Source organism: Neofelis nebulosa, chromosome X (genome assembly GCF_028018385.1).
Source record: "Neofelis nebulosa isolate mNeoNeb1 chromosome X, mNeoNeb1.pri, whole genome shotgun sequence".
Lineage (NCBI taxonomy): Eukaryota > Metazoa > Chordata > Mammalia > Carnivora > Felidae > Neofelis > Neofelis nebulosa.
In genome coordinates this window covers 16,166,666-16,188,818 of record NC_080800.1, presented here as the reverse complement: position 1 = coordinate 16,188,818, position 22,153 = coordinate 16,166,666, and the positions used below count along the sequence as shown (strand labels likewise).

Genomic DNA, 22,153 nt, shown 5'->3' with positions numbered 1-22,153 from the left:
TATCCTCTGCACGTGGCGTCTGCCTCATGGTCCAGAATGGGTGTTTGTGCCCAAGCCGTCATGTCCTTCTTCTAGCCTTTTCTTTAAAAACCTCCTGGAATTTTCACATGCCACTTCAGCACCATTGGTCAAAATTTAGTCCCATGGCCATGCCTTGCTGCAGGCAGTCTGGGGAGTAGTTTCTTCAACGTGCACACTCATTTGCCTGGTCACAAAACAGTTATCAAAGGGTTGAAATGTTCTTAATGTGGCAAAATATACATATAATAAATGTTATTATTTTAAGCATTTTTAAGTGTAGAATGCATTGGCATTAAGTACATTCATTGACAGTGTTGTGTAACCATCCACACTACCCACTTCCAGAATCTTTTCATCTTCTCAAACAGAAACTATACCAACTAAACAGTAACTCCCCATCCTTTCTACTCCCAGCCCCTGATAACCTCTCTTCTTTCCATCTCTGTGAATTTGCCTGTTCTAGGTACCTCATATATATAAGTGGAATCATACAACAATTGTCCTTTTCTGTCTGGCTTATTTCACTTTGGAATATGTTTTCAGCCATGTCATATCATGTGTCAGAATTTCGTTTTTAAAAAACTTTCATTCCTTCTTAAGGCTGACTAACATTCCACTGTATGTGTGTACCCCATTTTATTTGTCCGTTTTTCTGTTGATGGATATTTAGTTTGTTTCCATCTTTTGTCTGTTGTGAACAATGCCGTTACGAACATTGGTGGGGTCATCTTTTCAATTATAGCCATCCTAGTGGCTGTAAAATGTTATCTCATCATGGTTTTGATTTGCATTTCCCTAGTGGCTGATGATGTTGAGCATCTTTTCATGTGCTTTTTGTGTGTCTTCTTTGGAGAAATACCTATTCACATCCTTTGCCCGTATTTTAAATTGGATTCTCATATTTTTATTATTGAGATGTAAAGAGTCCTTTATATATTCTGGACATTACTCCATTATCGGATATATGCTTTGCAAAGAGGATTTTTTAAAGTCCATCGTTTTCTTACTAAAATTAGTAGTACACGTCAGTGGCAAACATTTGGAAATATAAAGTATACAAATAAAAATATAAGGCATTCTTAATTTCATGAGTCAGAGATGACCACTGTTAATATTTAGTACATTTCCTGTCATTTACTTTTTTCTGGGCATATATGTAGTTTATTTTAAATAATTAAAATCATCCTCGGGGTGCCTGGCCAGCTCAGACCCCACGTGAGGCTCGAGACCCCGGGACCGAGAGTCGCATGCTCTACCAACTGAGCCAGCCAGGCGCCCCCCAAAATAATAAATCTTTTTAAAAAATCATCCCAGCTTTGCACCCTTCTCTTTTGACTTACTGTCATACCACGAGCAGTTTGACAGAACATGAGAGTTTGTAACATTTCAAAATACCCTGAGTGGCCATTCCCTGGCAGGTTTGGGGGTCAAAGCTGGGGCCACAAAATGACCCATCCACAGTGTCTCCTTTTAAGAGATGACACCCTGCTGCATAAGACAGGCCCTTGCAAACACGAGCGATATGTGGGAAGACTCCCAAATGCTACGTGTGCACGTAGCAGGGGTACGAGTCCGCCTCAGGGAGGTCTGGAAAAGCCTTCCTGGGACAGTGCAGGTGGAGCTAAATCTTGAAGTTGACTTAAGTGGGAGGAAATTACAATGGAAGGAATTATTCCTGCAGACTTGCGGGAGCAGGAGAGATGGTGGTGTGTTAGGAACTGTGTGTCGCTAAATGTTCCCCGTACTCGGTGTGCATGTTGGGGAGACTGGAACACAGCAGCTGGTGAGATAGCAAGGGCCACAGCAGGCAGGGCCTTGAAGATCATGATGAGGAGTATGGATTTTAACCTGACATTCAGTGGGGGGGCCCATGGAAGGGATTGAAGCAGGCCGAGACAGTGAGCAGTTCGTTCACCACAGAGCAGGAAGCGTCTGAGGAGCACTGTGGGGAGATGTGGGACGTGACAAGGAGAGGACTGCCGGAGGGCTGTGAAAATGAGGCCCCAGGGTCAGAGGGCAAGCCCAAGGAAGGACCTTCCGTCCCAGGTCGGGCAGCCTGAGAAGAGGCTTTGGTGGCCTCTGGACATGGTGACGACAGGAGAAGGGAGCTGTCCTTCGCTTCTGTGGCCCAGCAGTGTCAGAAGTCTCAGCTCTGCCAATAGGGGACCCGAGCCAGTCACACTCTTTGTCTCTGGTGCTTTCATGAATAAGAGCCTATCAGGAAGGGGGCATCTAGTCCTGCCAGAGCCTCAAGAGCAGTGGTTATCGTCCCTCAGAAAACACACATTCTACGTATGGTTTCAGGGGATCACAACCCCCAGGACACCTGTCCTTGGACCCCAGAGTGAGAACCTTGGTCCAAGGAATACTGTTTCCCCCTATTGCTGACTTTCAGCTTAGCTCAATAATGTTTGTTGAAAAATAAAGGTTTTAGCCCTGATAACTATCATTTGTAATTTTAGTGGTGATAGATCTTGGAGTCTTTGAGTGTTTTTTTGGTTTGTTTTGTTTTCTTGTTTTGTTTCTTTTTAACTGTTTTGCTGCTTTGATTGTCTCTGAAGGGGGCAATTTAATTTCTCTTTTTTATTTGTTAGATAAAGGTAAACTAATAAAACGTTATTTTCTCTCTTTCATTTTATTAGGAATGATGAGCATTCCAGTTTTTCAGGGTTGAAGAATATTCATGTTGATGAATTCCAAAAACCTATAGGTTTTACAAAATCAAATTTTAGAAAATTTATTCAGAAACCGCACATGGTAAGAATGCAGCTCCGAATTTTTCATTTTGGTACACTCCATTCTCCTCACATATATGTGTATATAGAGAGACCACCAGTATTCTTCCATGTTTCTAACTGTTCATTGAGTACGTGTTACAATTCTGTTGTTCATTGTTAGTGTTCTTCTGAATCTTATGCTTATTATGAGAGAAGAAATAGTTATCTCTGATTTAGTAGGATTTTATTTCATTTATTATAGTACTAGCTTTCTCAAGATTTTTTGGGTACAACTTTATTAAGGTATAATTACATACCATAAAACTTTTACCCATTTTAGGTATAAAGTTTAATGTTTTTTTTTTCATAAATTTACCAAGATGTGTAACCATCACCATAATCCAGTTTTATAACATTTCATGACCCCAGAAATAGCCCTTGTGCTTTTTTAGTTATTCCCTGTTCCCACCCCTGGTTGACCACTCATCTGTTTTCTGTCTCTAAAGATTTGCCTCTTCATAAGGCAGTTTAAAAAATGTCAGATGGATGGGACGCCTGGGTGGCTCAGTCGGTTAAGCGTCTGACTTCGGCTCAGGTCATGATCTCATGGTCTGTGGGTTTGAGCCCCACATCGATCTCTGTGCTGACAGCTCGGAGCCTGGAGCCTGCTTTGGATTCTGTATCTCCTGTCTCTGCCCTTCACCAACTTGCACTCTCTCTCTCTCTCTCTCTCTCTCTCTCCCTCTCTCTCTCAAAAGTAAATAAACATTTTTAAAAAATGTCAGCTGGCTTTTGAAATGAGAGCAAGCGATAGCTAGGAAGTTGGAAGCCAGAGTCTGTTTGTGATGTAATCTCAGAAGTGATGTTCTGTCACTTCTGTCATACGGCCATTTGTAAGACACAAGTCACTAGGTCCAGCTCACACTCAAAGGAAGGGAATGACATAGGGGCCTGGATACTAGAAGGTGGGGAGCATTAGGAGCCTGATCAGAAGCTGTTTGATACAGTCCTTCTGCTGAGCCCCAATGATTCACATCCTTTCACTTGCAAAATACACCCCTCCCTACCAGGGTCCCCCAAAGTCTCATCTCATTATATGTATGATTATGCACTTATTCAGATTTATAGACTTGATATAAATTCATGATGAATGCTGTGAAAAGACTTTTATATGAAACTGGAGGAAGAGATAAAGGTGTGAAAGAGGAAGATTTGTGAGAAGTACAGCAAATGGAATAGCCAATGGAATAAATAGAAGGTTATAAGACTTGGGGCTCCTGGGTGGCTCAGTCAGTTGAGCGTCGGACTTCGGCTCAGGTCATGATCTCACTGTTTGTGAGTTCAAGCCCCATGTCGGGCTCTATGCTGACAGCTCAGAGCCTGGAGCCTGCTTCCGATTCTGTGTCTCCCTCTCTCTCTGCCCCTCCCCCACTGGCTCGTGTGCTCTCTCTCTCTCTCTCTCTCTCTCTCTCTCTCTCAAAAATAAATAAGCATTAAAAAAAATTTTTTTTAAAAGAAGGTTATGGGGCGCCTGGGTGGCTCAGTCGGTTAAGTGTCCGACTTCAGCTCAGGTCACGATCTCACGGTCTGCGAGTTCGAGCCCCGCATCAGGCTCTGGGCTGATGGCTCAGAGCCTGGAGCCTGCTTCCGATTCTGTACCTCCCTCTCTCTCTCTGCCCCTCCCCCATTCATGCTCTGTCTCTCTCTGTCTCAAAAATAAATAAACGTTAAAAAAAATTTTTTTTTTTTAAAAAGAAGGTTATAAGACTTGATTTTGGAAGAAAAGAAACTTCAGAATGGGCCCCGTTGTTTCTGTTCCCATTAAAGGATTCCAGTTCTTTGCAGTACCATTTTAGCATTTTGACTTTTGATACTTTCCTAATCATGGTAGGAGCATCACCTCAAATCAGTTATCTGGGTCAGCAAAACTTGCCTCCTATAGTGTTGAGAATTTGTTTTCTTCTTAGGCAGTGGGAACTCTGTAGCAACTCCAGATAATAATGGATTTGGTTCTCTTCTGGATGCCTGAATAAATACTAAATGTATGGTCATTTTTCTAAAAGCTATGCGTTGTGTTATATAGGAGTATTTTTTAAATTGTTCTCACATTCGTAAATTAAACTAGGCCCTCACAGGCTAGCATGGGTTATGTGAAGGAAGATATGTATATGTTCCTACAGCTAAGGTATGTGCTACATGTTTTGTGTTCTCAATCCTATACATTTAAAATGTGTGTTTTGGGGGCACCTGGGTGGCTCAGTTCGTTGAGCATCCAACTTCAGCTCAGGTCATGATCTCACAGCTTGTGCGTTTGAGCCCGGCATCGGCCTCTGTGCTGACAGTTCAGAGCCTGGAGCCTGCTTCAGATTCTGTCTCCCTCTCTCTGCCCCTCCCCTGCTTGTGCTCTCTCTCTCTCTCTCTCTCTCTCTCTCTCTCTCAAATATAAATAAATATTTTATTTTTATTTTTATTTTTTTTTTCAACGTTTTTTATTTATTTCTGGGACAGAGAGAGACAGAGCATGAACGGGGGAGGGGCAGAGAGAGAGGGAGACACAGAATCGGAAACAGGCTCCAGGCTCCGAGCCATTGGCCCAGAGCCTGACGCGGGGCTCGAACTCACGGACCACGAGATCGTGACCTGGCTGAAGTCAGACGCTCAACTGACTGCGCCACCCAGGCGCCCCTAAATAAATATTTTAAATCTTCATTTAAAAAACGCTTTTTATTTAAAAATTTTTAAAAATATTTTTATCGAAGTATGTTGACATAGTGTTAAATTAGTTTCAGGTGGACAACACAGTAATTCAACAAATCTGTATGTTATGCTATGTTCAAAAGTGTAGCCACCATCTGTCCCCATACAACATTATTGCCATACCATTGACAATATTCCCTATGCACAGTCATCTCTGTGACTTAGTCATTCCATAAGTGGAAGCCTGTATCTCCCATTCCCTTTCATCCATTTTGCCTATCTCCTCACCCCCTCTCCTCTAGCAGCCATCAGTTTGTTCTCTGTTTCCATGGGTCTTTTTCTGCTTTTTTTTGTTTATTCATTTTTTTTATATTCCACGTATAAGTGAAATCATAAGGTATTTGCCTCTCTCTCTGACTCATTTCACTTATTATAATACCCTCTAAGTCCATCCATGTTGTCACAAATGGCAAGATCTCATTCTTTTTTATGGGCACGTAATATTCCATCGTATATAGACCACATTTCTTTATCCACTCACCTATCGATGGACACTTAGGTTGCTTCCATATCTTGGCTATTGTAAATAACGCTATAATAAACTGGGGTGCATATATCTCTTTTTGAACTAGTATTTTCATTTTCTTTGGGCAAATACCTAGTGTTGGAATCACTAGATTATATGGTATTTCTATTTTTCATTTTTGGAGGAATCTCCATACTGTTTTACACAGTGACTACACCAATTTACGTTCCCACAAACAGCACACGAGGGTTCCTTTTTCTCCATATCCTTGCCAACACTTGTTGTTTCTTGTGTTGTTAATGTTAGCCAGTCTGACAGGTGTGATATCATATATCATTGTAGTTTTGAATTGCATTTCCCTAATGATGAGTGATGTTGAGCATCATTTCATGTGTCTGTTTGCCATCTGGATGTCTTCTTTGGAAAAATGTGCATTCAAGTCCTCTGCCCAAAGCTTGAATTTTTATTAATGCTTTTTTTTTTGTTGAGAGAGAGAGAGAGAGTGAGCAGGGGAGGGACAGAGAGAGAGAGAGAGAGAGAGAGCACCCCAAGCAGGTTCCAAGCTGTCAGCACAGAGCTCTATGCAGGCCTCCATCTTACAAATCTTGAGATCATGACCTGAACAAAAATCAAGAATTGGGCACTTAACCAATTGAGCCACCCAGGCACCCCCAAAACTCGTATTTTTTAAATGGTAAGATGAAATTTTAAAAATAAACTTTCAAGTATATTAACCCATACTCCTGCTTTTTTCATGCAGAATTATACCATGCAGGAAAAAGACGTCATTACTCACAAACCCTTTGGAGCTGAGGGAAACCGTCAAAACACAACAAGCTTTAGAAGACCATTTAAGGTATTAAGTGTTATTTTCCATTTAATTCTAGCTTTGGGTTTATGCTTTGAACATAATGTTCTAAGTGTTAGTAAATTAAAAGCTGCTTTTGTGATATTTCAAATAGTGACTATACACTAAGATTCCTGGACATACATTTATAGTTAACTGTAATCAGTTTAATGGTAACCTTTTTCCTCGGAACTTGATTTTCAATTTTTTTTTTTTTTTTTTTTTTTTTACCAGTGGAATCCTTTTTCACATATTACATGGAAAACACAAATGTATAAAACAGACACAGATGAGGTGGCTCTAGATGAGGAGGCAGACAAGGTTCAAGACCTTCCCTTTACGCCTGCCCCTTTACCTCTAAGGTGTAAATGCATAGCTCTGTGAACCTTCTCCAAGGTTCACAGACTGAAAAATCCTGCCCATAGGTGTACAACCCTCAGAGGCCTTCTGCATCATCTCAGAAAGATTCTGGTCCAGCAAGCTTTGTTCAAGCCTATTTCATCACATTCTAATGATTTGTACAGCTATGTCTAATGTGATTGTTTGATTATTCAGAACACTTCATCACACAGATATATGGAATAAGAATTATAGTGTGAAGTGCTGTATTTCTCTCCTTGTTCTCAGAAGTTGACATGCTTTTTAAATCCATTCTGACTAAATTTCCTGCTTATGTAATAGGTACATCATTAATATTTTTAACTCTATAGCGTCTTTTCCCCTCCCCCTTGAAAGAAAGGAAAATAATCTAGGTTTTTTGGTGAAAGTAGCAGGCAGACCTGATAGACTGGTTAGCTCATTCGGAGGAAGTTAATATTAGCATAAAGGTAGTATAAACTGTCCCCAAACCATAGACTAGGAGGTAGTTATGAGTGGTCCTCTTTTAATGCCTGGCTTGTTGAGAGGCATAATTCTAGATGTCCAAAGATTGTTTTCATTTGCAGTAACACAATTTGAAAGCATTGTGTAGGTAACATTTTTAGCCAGTGTTTCATGTACCTAAAAACAGGTGACATTAGGTTTTTTCAAAAATATTCTATGGGGGCGCCTGGGTGGCGCAGTCGGTTAAGCGTCCGACTTCAGCCAGGTCACGATCTCGCGGTCCGTGAGTTCGAGCCCCGCGTCAGGCTCTGGGCTGATGGCTCAGAGCCTGGAGCCTGTTTCGGATTCTGTGTCTCCCTCTGTCTCTGCCCCTCCCCCGTTCATGCTCTGTCTCTCTCTGTCCCAAAAAAAAAATAAAAATTAAAAAAAAAAAATTCTATGGCAGTGGCCATAGAATATATAAACATGTTTTACACCATCTTTTAGTATCTTGACTAATGAGCCATAAAACCAACTGAAAATGTGATGTCTGTTTAACTTCGAGGCAGTATAACTGGGCTTTCCCATATGAGTGCTTCCTAGGCTTCCTACATGTTTTTCTTCTCATTGGTCAGATATAGTTGATTGTAGTATTTTTCTAAGATTGTTGCAAGGCCTATTTCCTGTTACCCTTTCTTCTTAAGGGAAATTCTTAAATGTTAATTATTTTTAAATGTTTTTCAAAATATATGCAATAAAAACCTTTTGACCAATCGTTTAAAGCTGTGTAATGTTACATGATTGTTTAGAAATTCAAAATTCTTTACAGTAAAATAGAGAGAAGTAATCCTTTCTAAGAAAAGGAACCATTTTATGAAAATTTGTTTTTTACAGGAGTTAGACTAATTCAAAGCCAGATAGTAATCACTTTGTTAGATATGTAAAAACGGACAGTGTAAATTTCAAGATTAGCTCTTATATGTTAAGTTTGTGCAGATAGTTTTAATGAAAGAGTTGTGTCTCATTATAATTCTTTTTTACCTGAATTTTCTGTAGGCTTAAGAAAATAATTGGAAAATAGGCCTGGCATAAATGCTTTTTTAAATAAAGTAATATGCTTCATTATGCACAACATACCCATTTGTTCATTAATTGTGGAAACGGGGTTATATTTGGGTTTGATAATTATTCTGTTATAATATACCATTTGTACATTCACCACAGGGAAATCAAACAAATATTCCTTGTCCTCTTATGTGTCTTATAATACTGGGCAGTATGCAGATCAGGAAATGGTCTTTTTCAGTGTAAACTCTTACCATGAAAACATTTGCTGTAATGGGATTTTTATGGTAAAGAAAGATTGACTTTTGAAGGTACTGACAGGAATAAAGAGAGTTTTTTTATTCTTTTTTTTTTCTTTAAAGTTTATTTATTTTGAGATGAGAGAGAGAGAGAAAGAGAGAGAGAAAGCTGGAGAGGGGAAGAGAGAGGAAGAGAGAATCCCAAGCAGCACCAAGCCTCACATGGGGTTCAGTCTCATGAATCGTGAGATCATGACCCGAGCCAAAATCAAGAGTTGGACGCCCAACCCACTGAGCCCCCTAGGCGCCCCTAGAGAGTTTTTGATTCTTAAATAGATGTTGATACTTAATGTCCTCCCCCAATTGGGGATTTGATATATTACACTCTGAATCAGAAGGATAATTTTAGAAGCCTTTTTTAAATGTTTTGTTTATTTTTGAGAGAGAAAGAGACAGGGAGGGCCAGAGAGAGAGGGAGACACAGAATCTGAAGCAGGCTTCAGGCTCTGAGCTCTCAGCACAGAGCCCAGTGTGGGGCTTGTACCCTTGAACTGTGAGATTATGCCCTGAGCCAAAGTTGGATGCTTAACTGAGATACCCAAACACCCCTAGAAGCTTTTTTTTTAAAGTTTTTATTTATTTATTTGGTCACAGAGAGAGAGAGAGAGAGAGGCAGAGAGAGAAGGAGAGAAAATCCCAAGCAGGCTCTGCACTGTCAGTGTAGAGCCCAATGTGGGACTTGTACCCTTGAACCATGAGATTATGACCTGACCTGAAGTTGGATGCTTAACTGACTGAGCCAGCCAGGTGCCCTCAGAAGGATAATTTTAGCACATTAGATAAGGTTTTGAAAGTGGTACTTTTTTACATGATAAATTTCAAGGATTTCAACTTTTTTATGTTTGTTTATTTTTGAGAGAGAGACAGAGTGCAAGTCGGGGGAGGGGCAGAGAGAGAAGAAGACACAGAATCCAAAGCAGGCGCCAGGCTCTGAGCTGTCAGCACAGAGCCCATCCCGGGGCTTAAACTCACGAACTGTGAGATCATGACCTGAGCCGAAGTCGTCGGACACTTAACCAATTGAGCCACCCAGGTGCCCCAAGAATTTCAAAACTTTTAACTTAGTTTTAAAAATTGCTTTTATGTAAATTTAAAAAAAATCATTATATAAACTAAACTAGGAGGCTAGTTTGAGGTAAACATACTTTATTACCATCAGTAACCTCTTCCTTTTTAATATACGTGGTGCCTAGAATCAAGAGTACCGGACATTTTCCCATTTCTTACACTAATAGATTTGGAAGCTGTAGTTTTTACACTTAATTTTTTTTTTTTTCTTTACAGACCAACTTTAGAGGTGGCAGATTCCAGTCCCATTATAAATCAGGCCTAGTACAGAAGAGCTTATACATTCAAGCTAAATATCAGCGTTTACGATTTGCTGGCCCAAGGGGATTTATCACTAATAAATTCAGAGAAAAATTACTGAGGAAAAAAAAGGTTAGTTGCATTATGATCTTTTAAAAATGTAGAGTGACTTTTGAACTCCTAAATCATCTATGTTTAATAGATCAAATGGTTTTTTTTAGTTTAATTTTGACCTAAGTTACAACCTAGATTTCACAAATGTTATTGCATGATAGTTGAAGAAAAAGTTCAAAGAGTGATGGTGATAGAGTTGTGAGACTGTCTAATGTTAAAATGCTTTTTGCTGTTATGCCCCAAATGCTGTGAATATGTCAGCTGTTTGAGCTTTTTACTTTGGAATTTCTGTTGTATGATTAATGTTTGAAATGGAAATTCAGGTAAAAAACGTTTAACCGGTGTATTTTAGCTTCTACAATGTGAATTATCTAAGTACCAAAGGATATTGAACTGACTGTATAAAAAGGACACACGATTGCAAAACATACTAACTCTTCTTCTCCCCCCGTTCATGTGTTTCTTATTGTGATAAAATGCATATAAAGTTTGCCATTTTAACCATTTTTAAGTGTACAATTCGGTGGCAGTAATTGCATTCGTAATGCCTGGCAACCATCGCCACATGTGCTAACTCTTAATGTTAATAAAAAGTTTCTCGATAATTTGAATTTTGTTCTTTTAGTTGTGGATTGATTTGACTTAAATTTGTCATCTTGCTATTTCAAAATGCAGCATAAAAATGATCTGAAGTTACCTTCTGGATATTTTAAATGAGAGCAATAACATTACATCAGTTAAGTGAGGCATGCTTGCCAACTTTCTGACTCAGTTTTGTTCACTTGGGGCTGTGTTTTCTTTGAGAAATGTATGTGTATCCAGTGTTGCTATCATATAGTCCAATGGTGGTTTTATAAATTTTCTAACCATAAGTGTTTCCTTAATTATTCATACTTGTGAAGCCTTTACCCTGAGCTCGCTTAGTGATTTTAGTAAAACTTGTTTTTCAGAAGATGGACTAGTAGAACGGAATTGACAACCGTTTGTGTGGGCTTTTTTAATTTATTTATTTAAAAAAATTTTTTTTAATGTTCGTTTGTTTTTGAGAGAGACAGAGACAGAATGCGAGTGGGTTAGGGGCAGAGAGAGAGGGAGACACAGAATCGGAAGCAGGCTCCAGGCTCGGAGCCGTCAGCACAGAGCCCGACGTGGGGCTCGAACTCACGAGCCGTGAGATCATGACCTGAGCCAAATTCAGATGCTCAACCAACTGAGCCGCCCAGGCGCCCCCCCGTTTGTTTTTTTAAGCTTTAGCATTAACTATAATACTTTCTGTAACTTCTCTCACCGCCCACCCCCCGATTCAACTGGATACCGTAGGTGAAGTTTCGCATTTCACCATGCGTGTCACTCTTGATGTCACTGAGGTTATGAAAGCCATCTGTTCCTTGAGAACATGAGTGTAACTGGACACATTTCGCCTCTTGTACGCTTCCCTACTGTTAGACCGAGGTGCTGCTTTTCTTCCTGACTCGTGTGGCAAGTTTCTTTGCAACAGATCTTCTAGGCATTTGTCCTCATTCACAGATGGCAGCCTGGCTGTTGACGGGGAAGCAAGTCATTGATTTCCACTCAAGGAGGAAGGTTGAGGCAAGCCTTTTCCTCAGTTGCAAGGTTGGGATTCGGGCACATGTTGTGTGTTCTTTTCTGTTGGCTCTCTGTTAGCTTCCTCTGACTCCATTTTTACCTCTAGTTTTTAGATAACTCGGGACTCCTGAGGGCTTGACCATCTGCCTCAGCCTGCAGTTTCTATGTGCTCATTGAACTTGTGCTGTTTAGTCATTCTTTTCTTAGCCTCACCGTGCCAGCTTCCTATTGACCACCCAGTTCTTCCAGACCACATCGACCACCAGTCTCACTTAACAGCAAATAGAAACCAGACATCAAGCCTTCATCTGAGGACCTAAGAAATGTGTCCTAGAGGAGGCCACAAGCTGCTATGAGTCTCTAGTCTTTAGGGGCTAGGCGTTTTACATCCTCTAAAATGTAGCAGTTACAGGTAACATCCGGTGCAGGTCTAGCCTGCCCTCCTTTGTCTTTCACTGCCATCTGAGGGCTTTAGAAGTAGTCCCAACACACTGCATTTTGTGACATTCACCGTCTACAGCTCTTTTTCTTACGCCTGTCCTTCTGGATGCTACTTTGTCTTTGTAGTGTAGCTTTGACATGGGCTTTTACATTCTGGCTACTGTCAGTACCTATAAGCAAGGCATAAACAGGCTGTTTTGTCGATTTGTGTTTGAACAGCCCAGCTCTCCAAGTATGGCATGAAATGAGGTACATGCCATACGATTAGCATCCTACTTAACAATTGAGTTCCACATTCTCCTACCCTTTAGGATAAGGAATGAGGCATTGCACCTTCTCTGTTTCTGCCACGGTCTGAACTAAGGGACTTAAGGCTTACCTGGCCTTTGGGCTGTCCCAGTAGTATGGTGCTGCTCTGAAACCCCACTCCATGTATGTAAACTGATGACTTAGACCTATTACTTCATTTTCCCTCAACCTTTATGCCCTGAAGAAAAGAGGTGTGAAGGCTTGGAGTCTTTTTTTTTTTTTTTTTCCAGTCTTGCTTGCTTCCGCTTTCCCTTCGATTAGGGCCACTTTTGCTCAAATGGAGTTACTGAGTGTGAGGTGCCACTTATATCACTTTTCATCTCAAGCTTCTGCTTCGGAGGGAGCTTTGAAGGTCCTGTCCTGGAAAGAAGCCATAGTCTGGGCACCATCTGTACACTGCTTTTTTTTGCTTTTTGCCCTAAAAGAGAATTCATTCTTTTTATTGTTATTAGATCACCACCTAGATGAATTAAAGATTCATCACCAGTTAATTAATCTAGGTGCCCTGGGGCTGCTCTAGCCTGAAACCAGATCTGAACCTACACACCCATACATGCCTGACAGTCCACCAGGAAGGTTCAGACTGACCTTGTCTGGACTGCTCCCTCCCTAGCCGTGGTGAAATGCCTGGGCTGATCATTCATGACTTGGAAGTCTTGTGGTGCTCATCTGTAGTGCGGTCCAGTCACTGTGCCATCATTCACGTGCTTCCTCTCTCCAACACCAAACGGTCTCAGGAAGGAGTGGGGGAGATCCTAGATGTGCTCCTAATATTTCTTGTCCCACTTCACAAGACTGATTGTGGCTCCCCAGCTGCCTACAAAGTAGCAGGATTCCCAAGCAGTATTAAGAAGTACAGAACTGAAATGCTTCCTCCTAATTTATCTGGTGCTTATCATTATTAATCCCATTCTGGCACCCACATGGTCTTTTATTGTGTCTCCTTTCTCTCAGATTCTGTGCCTGGGCTAGACGATGATGGGGTGGGAGGAATGTCTGTTACCACCTGGAGTAAGGCTGGTCTGTTCACAGCCATTCACAAGTGCCCCCCTTTAAAGATCCTCTGCTCATCACAAAGTTTTCAGAAATTCTTGGGGGAGTAGGACAAAGAACGTAGTAAAAATTCATGAAGCCACCTCTGAGAACATTGCCTCTGAAAAAATGCTAGCGGTTGAGTGTTTAGTCAGGGAGACCTGGACCTCTTTGGCATCACAGATTCTCTCGCAGTCCTCAGGGTGCCTGTCAGCGAGGTGCCTACCAGCACTCGGCCCGTGGATAGGAAAGGGAGAAGGGAGAGATTGTAAAGACACTGCAAGAAGGAAGTTAGAGACTGGGATCTGTGGCTCTTGGGGTTGAAGAAACCCTTGAAAGTCACGGGGTACAAAGACAGAATGGGAGCCAAGATCAGGTAGATCACCAAGAATCCGTTCTACACCCACTGTGTCCCTGGACTTGAAGTGTGCCATCATCGCCCTCAGACATTTGTGACCTCTGGAGCCTCCAGTTTCACTCTCTCTCTCTATGACTTCTTTGTCTTATTTGGTGGTTTCCCTTCTTCTATGCATCCTTAAAAAAATATGAGCATTCTCTAGCATTCTATTCTTTCTTCTCTTTGTTTATTCCTTCTACTTGCCTTGACTGTCCTCACCTCTTCCCAGGGTTCCAGCTGTTACCTCTGGTGATGACTTTATCCCTCATCACTCTCTAGAGCCCCAGAAGTCCAGCTGCCTCCAAGGTGCCTCTTGAAGGTACCTCCAATTCAGCATGTTCAAAATCAAACTTTCACTGGCACAAACTACAGCATGGGTGACCCTTAAAAACATTATGCTAAGTGACAGAAGTCAGTCACAAAAGACCTCATATTGTGTGATTCCATCTACGTGAGATACTCAGAATACGCTGAGCCATAGAGAAAGTAGATTAGTGGTTGCCAGAGACTGGGGGGTTAAGGAAAAATGGAGGCGTGTGTGTGTGTGTGCCTGCTAACAGGTATGGGGAGTCTTTGTGGGTGAGAAGATACTCTTAACACTGATGGTAGTGACTGATGGTGGCACAACTCTGTGAATATACTAAAGAACCGTTGAATTGTACAGTTAAATGGGTGAAGTGTATGATGTGTGGTTTATATCTCAGTGGCACTGTTGAAAATAAAATCAAATTCACTCTCCTCCCCAGACCACTGGTTTCTTCTGACAGCTAGCCAGCCAACCAGACACGGTTCCTGGTTCCCCTTCCAGCTGCAGCCATTGCAAGTCTTTCTGTCATTCATTCATTACTTCGTTTATTTTATTTTATTTTATTTTATTTTATTTTATTTTATTTTATTTTATTTTATGTCTACTTATTTATTTTGAGAGAGAGAGAGGGCGCACATGAGCAGGGGAGGAGCAGAGAGAGGGAGAGAGAGAGAATCCACACTGTCAGCATAGAGCCCAACCCGGGGCTCGATCCCATGAACTGTGAGATCATGACCTGGGGCAAACTGTTACATTGTTCTTTTAAAGCTCTTCCATGGACTCTGCACACCACATAAATGTGATAACTAACATAATTAACTTTTTAAAATATGCAAACAACCTCTTTTAATGTGAGAAATTTTATATCATTTTTTTCCCTTGAATTTGGATATCCTTCATATTTTATTTATTTATTTTTATTTTAGAGAGAGAGAGAGCAAGAGAGTGCGTGTAAGTGGAGGAGGGGTAGAGGGGAAGAGAGAGAGAAGCTTAAGCAGGTTCCATGCTCAGCATTGAGCCCAACATGGGGCTTGATCCCATGACCCTGGGATGATGACCTGAGCTGAAATCAAGAGTTGGATGCTCAACTGGCTGAGCCACCCAGGCGCCCCCATGTATTCATATATAAATACTACTTATTGCTAGTAGAATAACGTAGTGTTTTAGGTATCCATTCTAACTCTCTTTTTTCTTTTTGTTGATGTAAGTCCTGAGAAACCTTGTTAATATGATTCTCTAGATGAGAATGAAAAGACTTTTATTATAGCAACACCACTTGATTCTTTGGACTCACTCTGAATTATAGGCCAAAAAATCACCTAGTGATCTGTCATCAAAAACTGTTTTGAATGTTCTTTTGTCCTCCTTCAATTTTATTAAACAAAGGCAAAGAAGTGGAAGCCATGTGACTTGCAGAAGTATGCTATTTATTAGTAGCTGTTAGGGTGGGTTCATTTTCTTTTTTTTTTCTTTTTTTTTTTTTTTTAAATTTTTTTTTTCAACTTTTTAATTTATTTTTGGGACAGAGAGAGACATAGCATGAACGGGGAAGGGTCAGAGAGAGAGGGAGACACAGAATCGGAAACGAGCTCCAGGCTCTGGGCCATCAGCCCAGCCCAGAGCCTGACGCGGGGCTCGAACTCACGGACCGCGAGATCGTGACCTGGCTGAAGTCGGACGCTTAACCGACTGCGCCACCCAGGCGCCCCAAGGGTGGGTTCATTTTCTTGACACCATCAGCAGCATCTCCAACTGCCCTGTTTTGGGGGATCCCCAGGTAATGCAAAGTAGGAAGATTCAGGATGAGAACTTGTATCTTTTTTGTATAAAGTGGAGGGTGAGGGACCAGCCCTAACCACTTGTGCAGGTAGATTAATTTTGGAAAGTGAACATTGGGAAGCTGAAGATCTAGAAAGTAATTCTTCCCAAACTATCTGTACCCACATGCTCCTTGGAAAGTCTTCACATGTCCCTAAGGGTAGGTATACCCTAGCTTGATAATTGCTGACTTACTTAACCAAGCCTCTGTTGATGACTTTGGTATAGCTTACAGGTTTTCTTATTTTTGGTAACACTACTGGGCAAATTGACGTTTTGGTACCTTGCCATAGTCCACCTTTTTTACTCATTTATGCTCTGACCAGAAGTACATGAAAGGGCCCATTTACCTACACCCTAGCAGGTGCTCCACATTATCAGTCTTTATTATCCATTGTCAGTTTAATAGCAGAAAATAGTTCTCATTTGCCTTTCTTTGGTTATTAATTATGTGAGCATATTTTAGGTGTCTGTTGACCAATTAATGCCTTCCCTCAGCTTCCTTATTTCTATGCTTTGCCAGTGTTTCTGTTGAGGAATGGTACTTTTTCTTATTGATTTGTAAGAACTCTTAATTTACTGAGGATATTAACCTATCATACATTTTGCTGGTATTTATTTTACGTTTGCCAGCTATTTGTGGTAGCTTTTACATTACAAAATTCGTAAATGTTCATGAGTCTGTTTGAGTTTGTGCTTATATGGTTTCTAGATTTCATATCATACTTATGCTTATAAAAATTCCTTATGGTGTTTCCTTTAAGTGGTTTTTTGGTTAATTTTTAAAACATATAAATATTTATTCCCTCTAGAATTTATTTTTATGATACAGCGTGAGGTTAGAATCTGTTTTTTTCCAATGGATAGTCAGTTTTTTGATACCACTTATTAAATAATTTGTCCTTTTCCCACTGATTGAAAATGCCACCTGTAGCGTATGCTACATTCTTATGTATTCCTGATCTGTCGTTGGAGTATTTGGAGTCTCTAGCTTGTTTCCTTGCCTGCTGTAATTTGCTTATTCTGTGCCTTCACTACTAGCACAGTTATTCTCCCAAAACACAGCCTGAATCATGTCACTCTTATGCAAACTCTGCAACGATTCTGTTGCCTACAAGAGAAGAGACCAGACTTGTTCACCGGCTTCAGTCCTAACAAGCTACCTTTGTAACCACATTTCTTCATGGAACCTCTGCTTTCTGGAACATAAAATATGTTTTCATGTATTTGTATCTTTGCTCCTGCTGTTCTCTTGCCTAGAAATAGCCTTCTGATCCCCACCGTTTTCTTATTAAACCCCGCTTTCGTTTTAAGACCCACTGTAAAGCCTTACCAAAGCCACCTCTTTAGCTCTTGTTTCATTTCGTCTCTCACTTGTTGCTGTTTGCCTTCTTGTTTCCCCAAGTAGATGGTCAGCTCCTTGGGGACAGAGGGTACCTCAATGGTCTTTGTATCTTCCCCTTTTGCCTTTCATTTAGTCTGTTTTTAGAAAACACCTGTGGAATAGAATCAAATCTAATCATATATACATACACACACTCACACGCATCCATCTATAGCTCTAAAAAGTTATTGAATGAGCGGTGCCTGGGTGGATCAGTCAGAGCTTCTGACTCTTGACTTCCACTCAGGTCATGATCTCACAGTTGGGTTCGGGTCCCACGTCAGGCTTTGCAGTGATGATGCGGAGCCTGCTTAGGATTTTCTCTCTCTCTCTCTCTCTCTCTCTCTCTCTCTCTCTCTCTCTCTCTGTCTCTCTGCCCCTTCCCTTCTGGCGCACACACGCTCTCTCTCAAATAAACTTAAAAGAAAGAAAAAGTTACTGAATGGTAGTAGCCATTGTGTCAGGGGTCCCCAAGACCAGCCCCAGGTTTTGTGATTGCTAGGACTCAGCATATGGTGGCACTCACAGCCATGATGTGTTAGAGTGGAAGGCTGCACAGCACATCAGCAGAAGGAACTGGCACACAGGCAAAGTCCAGAGGACACCAGGTGCAAGTTTCCAAGAGTCCTCTCCCAGTGGAGTCACACGGGACGTGCTTAATTCCCGCCCCCCCCAACTTGGGGCGCCTGGGGGGCTCAGTCGGTTGGGCGGCCGACTTCGGCTCAGGTCATGATCTCGCGGTCCGTGAGTTCGAGCCCCACGTCGGGCTCTGTGCTGACAGCTCAGAGCCTGAAGCCTGTTTCAGATTCTGTGTCTCCCTCTCTCTGACCCTCCCCCATTCATGCGCTGTCTCTCTCTGTCTCAAAAATAAATAAAGGTTAAAAAAAAAAAAATTCCCCCAGCGACGAGCTGTGGTAACACATGTGAAATGTTGCCGACCAGGAAAGCTCGTTAGAGACTCAGTGCCCAGGGTTTTCACTGAGGGCTGGTCACATAGGCACCTCGGCCAGTTACATACCGAATTCCAGACTCTCAGAAGGAAAACAGGTGTTCAGCATAGACCACATTGTTTGCACAGTTTGGACACTCATCAGTGGTGAGAACCCTACCAAAATCTAAGTTCCTGGCTGACAGCCAACCTTGTAAGTAGCCTTTCGAAGGATAGCAGTCAGATATGCTGTATTAACTCTTCTGCACAACCATCTTTTTGAAGAGCTTAATTTCACAGATGGTAAATGCCTAAAGAGAGGAGGAAAAAATCAGTATGTAGGAATGGCCAGGGAAAGTATGCTAAGCACTTTGATTTTTACTCTCTCCTCTTACAGAGGAGGTCAGCTGAGTCATAGACAAGAGGAGGGCATAGAAGGGGCTACAGCCAAAGATCCATGTATGATGGTAGAGTGTAGACAGTTGGATACACATAGGAGTGTGCAAATTATAGAGGGTCTTGAAAGTTGGGTAGAATATTGAGGATGTGATGTAGTAATAGTAGGACATCTTGCTAGCCTGAGGAGAAAGTGATGTTGAGGATGATGGCTTGGTGAGCAGTGGGTATGCAGGGTTCTGGGGACGAGATGACATGGAGGGAGACCAATAAGGGAGCATTTGCAGGGATAGCAAGTGTCAACCTAGGAAAACTTAGATGAGCTGTTCACATAATTGGAAGAATGGAGGGATCCAGCTGAGAGATGGTGTGGGTGTAGAAGAAGCTACGTCAAGGATGAATGTGATTCAGAATAATTGTACATTTTTATAAACAAGATATTTCAGCTGAAAAAAATTTTAAGAATTATTATAGTCAAGAGTTCCTTTTAAAGTTGTTAGTAGGCAACAGATATTTTATTTGAAGATCAATGTATATGATTTTTGTATTATAGAAAATTAAGAAATGGGACACGATGAATTATACCTCTATTTAAAGGAGTGATGTTGACAAAAATAAAACTATGCATGTATTTTGAACATTTCACCAATTAACCAAAACAGAAAGAAGAGTAAGAATTTTCTATCAGCACTGTTTTTGTTTGGAATTAAATGTTGCCATACTAATGTAAATGCCAAAAAATAAATCAACTTTTAAATTTCTTTCAGTTTTAATAATATAAGATCCTAGTAAAAGGTAAGGATATATGTATTAATATATATTTTAAATGTCCCAGGAAAACATGCCATTTACCATTTTTGCACTTTTATTAGCTGCATGGTGTTCTGTCCAGTTTGTGGTTGGTAATTTCATATTTTGCATAGCATCACAGTATAGAAGCCATGTCCATTACCCTCTTTAATCACAGTCTTGTTGTTATGAATTCCTTTTCCTGTGTTTATGGAAGCCTTACATCTTTGTATGTTGTAGGTGACCATCCAAAAGCAAGAAAGCTTCCCCGCCCCCAGCAATAGCTTTCTCTGCTATCGGCCAAGCCAGAAGAGTCCGTGTTGTTTTAGAATTAAATATACCATGTATTGACAAAGATAAAATACCAGTTTGAGACTGGGTGTATGTCACATCGGGCTCTGTGCCTGAGGGGCAGAATTTTAAGAGTCTTGACTTTTTTTTTTTTTTTTTTTTTTTTTTACAATCCCCAGGGAAACTCGCCCAAATAGCAGAATGCCTTTTCATCAACTTACTAATACCAGCATATTGAGTGTCATATATTTCCTTTGTCCTACTGACCTATCATTTGGTATCTGCTTTGCTGTGTTCTGTTGTTACTTTGCGTCTTTGGGGTTCCACATACCTTTGTGGGGGTCTAAGCTATAAGTGGTAGAAAAATTAAAACATCTTGGAAATTGCAATGTGAAAAAAACGAGCTCAGATGTTATAGTTGACTCTTCTTTTGAAGTTTGTATTTCTTTTGTTTTCTCTCAATAGGGGTATACAAACATTGCCACCCCAGTCTAATCTGGAATTGTTACAAACGGAAACGACACTACAGGATGGTATTCGGGAGCATCTCTTTTTATCAGAAGTTAGAATTGGCACTCAAGCACTAATACTGTAATTTCCTTGATAACATAACTTTATTTTTCTGTAGCAGAATGCTGCAACTTTTTTACACTTAACACTTGCTTTTAAATTACAGTATTCAATGTAAAAGTTGTATTAACTACAGTTTCTTTTGCAAAAAGTCTTACAAGGGCATTATTTGTTGATGTGTTTTTCTCTGAGCATGGTTTCATAGAGAACTTAACTGAGTTACATCCAGATGTTTATATGTTGAAAGTTTTGCTTATGTAATAAAAACAAAAAAAAAGTACCTGAATTGTATAGTGTCTGTACATGAAAGAACTTTAAACAGTGGCCTTATGGTAGCAAATTTTATACCAGTTTTTCTTTTTTCTGATGATAGTTTGGCTTATAACTTGAAGTTTGCTTAAGTTTCTGAAGATCAAGGCCTATATAATTTATACATTTCATATTATGATATAAGAAGGCAAGAGAAAAGGTGCTTCAAAATTTCCATCAGGTAGTTATGAGTGCACTGAATTTTTAGTAATTGGTTCATTCAGTTTTTTCCACAACTATTTGCTCTTTCCAATTTCAAAATGCTATTGTGGAAAATATGTAAAGATTTTATAATCTCTGTTCCATCTTATTTTCCCCTCAGGGCAAGCTTGTGCATATCCTGTTTTTAAAGGCTTTTTAAAAATCTGACAGACAAAATTTCATATTTGGAAATTGTACTTTACTACTACAGCATTATACATTTTGCAAACACATAAAGTGTTTATTTTCAGTTCAGTTGTATTGAGTACATACTATCATAAGGTAAAATTGATGGGATTTTAAATAATATTTTAAGTCCCGGTACCTTATTTCTTTATGTTTTCTGTGTTCTGCTTAATAGTACATACACATTCCCCGTGAAATTTCTGTGAACTGCTTATTTGTAATAAAATAAAAAACTGTTGCTCCTCCTGCTCGAAGAAGTTACTTGCCAGTTTGTGAGAACATTATTTTAATTTCAGATGAGAATTACAGCCCTGAGTAGGACTTGTTGATATTTAAAATAGTTCGGCACTTACAAAGGCAGAACTTTTAAAATCAAAATCTGGTAAGAACTTGATTTCTCATGACTGGATGTGAAAAATCTTGCTACAAACATTTAATTTTTTTTTTTACATATCTTTGTAAGATGGGGCAGCCATTTCCTTAGTGGGTCAGCAGTAAGTGGGGGCGAGAGTACTTGCATTAAAATTGGGTAATAAATTTAGGTCGATGTCCTGTCTTAATGCTGTGTACCGTCTCTGTGAGTCAGGTTTTCCAAACATATTGAACATTCCACTTATGGTAAGAAAGAAATACATGTGCACAGTAGTATGACAGCTTTATATTGTGTTAGGTTAACTATTTGGTCAACACATGTTTATTGCACAGGTCCCATGCTAAAATTATAGCAATGAACAAGAGAACAAGACACGTGGAGTCTGCCTTTATGGTCCAAACAGTCTGATATGGAAACTGGACATTAAACATGGAAATGTA

The 22,153-nt window shown here is 40.4% G+C and overlaps 1 protein-coding gene across 10 annotated transcripts in view; it reads left to right on the top strand.

Annotated features, from left to right (window-relative positions):
* Nucleotides 1-21,601, top strand: part of BCLAF3 (BCLAF1 and THRAP3 family member 3) — a 58,891-nt gene extending 37,290 nt beyond the window's left edge. For 8 of the 10 annotated variants that reach the window (XM_058714345.1, XM_058714340.1, XM_058714350.1 and 5 more), the window contains 4 exons: nucleotides 2,664-2,778; nucleotides 6,722-6,817; nucleotides 10,258-10,413; nucleotides 11,923-14,552. In XM_058714345.1, the coding sequence (XP_058570328.1) occupies nucleotides 2,664-2,778; nucleotides 6,722-6,817; nucleotides 10,258-10,413; nucleotides 11,923-12,060 (505 nt within the window). In that variant the 3' untranslated portion in view covers nucleotides 12,061-14,552. Of the gene's footprint in view, nucleotides 1-2,663; nucleotides 2,779-6,721; nucleotides 6,818-10,257; nucleotides 10,414-11,922; nucleotides 14,553-19,761; nucleotides 19,790-20,539 lie in introns of those variants that run through there. The other 2 variants (XM_058714348.1, XM_058714347.1) reach the window with 2 other exon arrangements.
* Nucleotides 21,602-22,153: the final 552 nt, after the last annotated feature.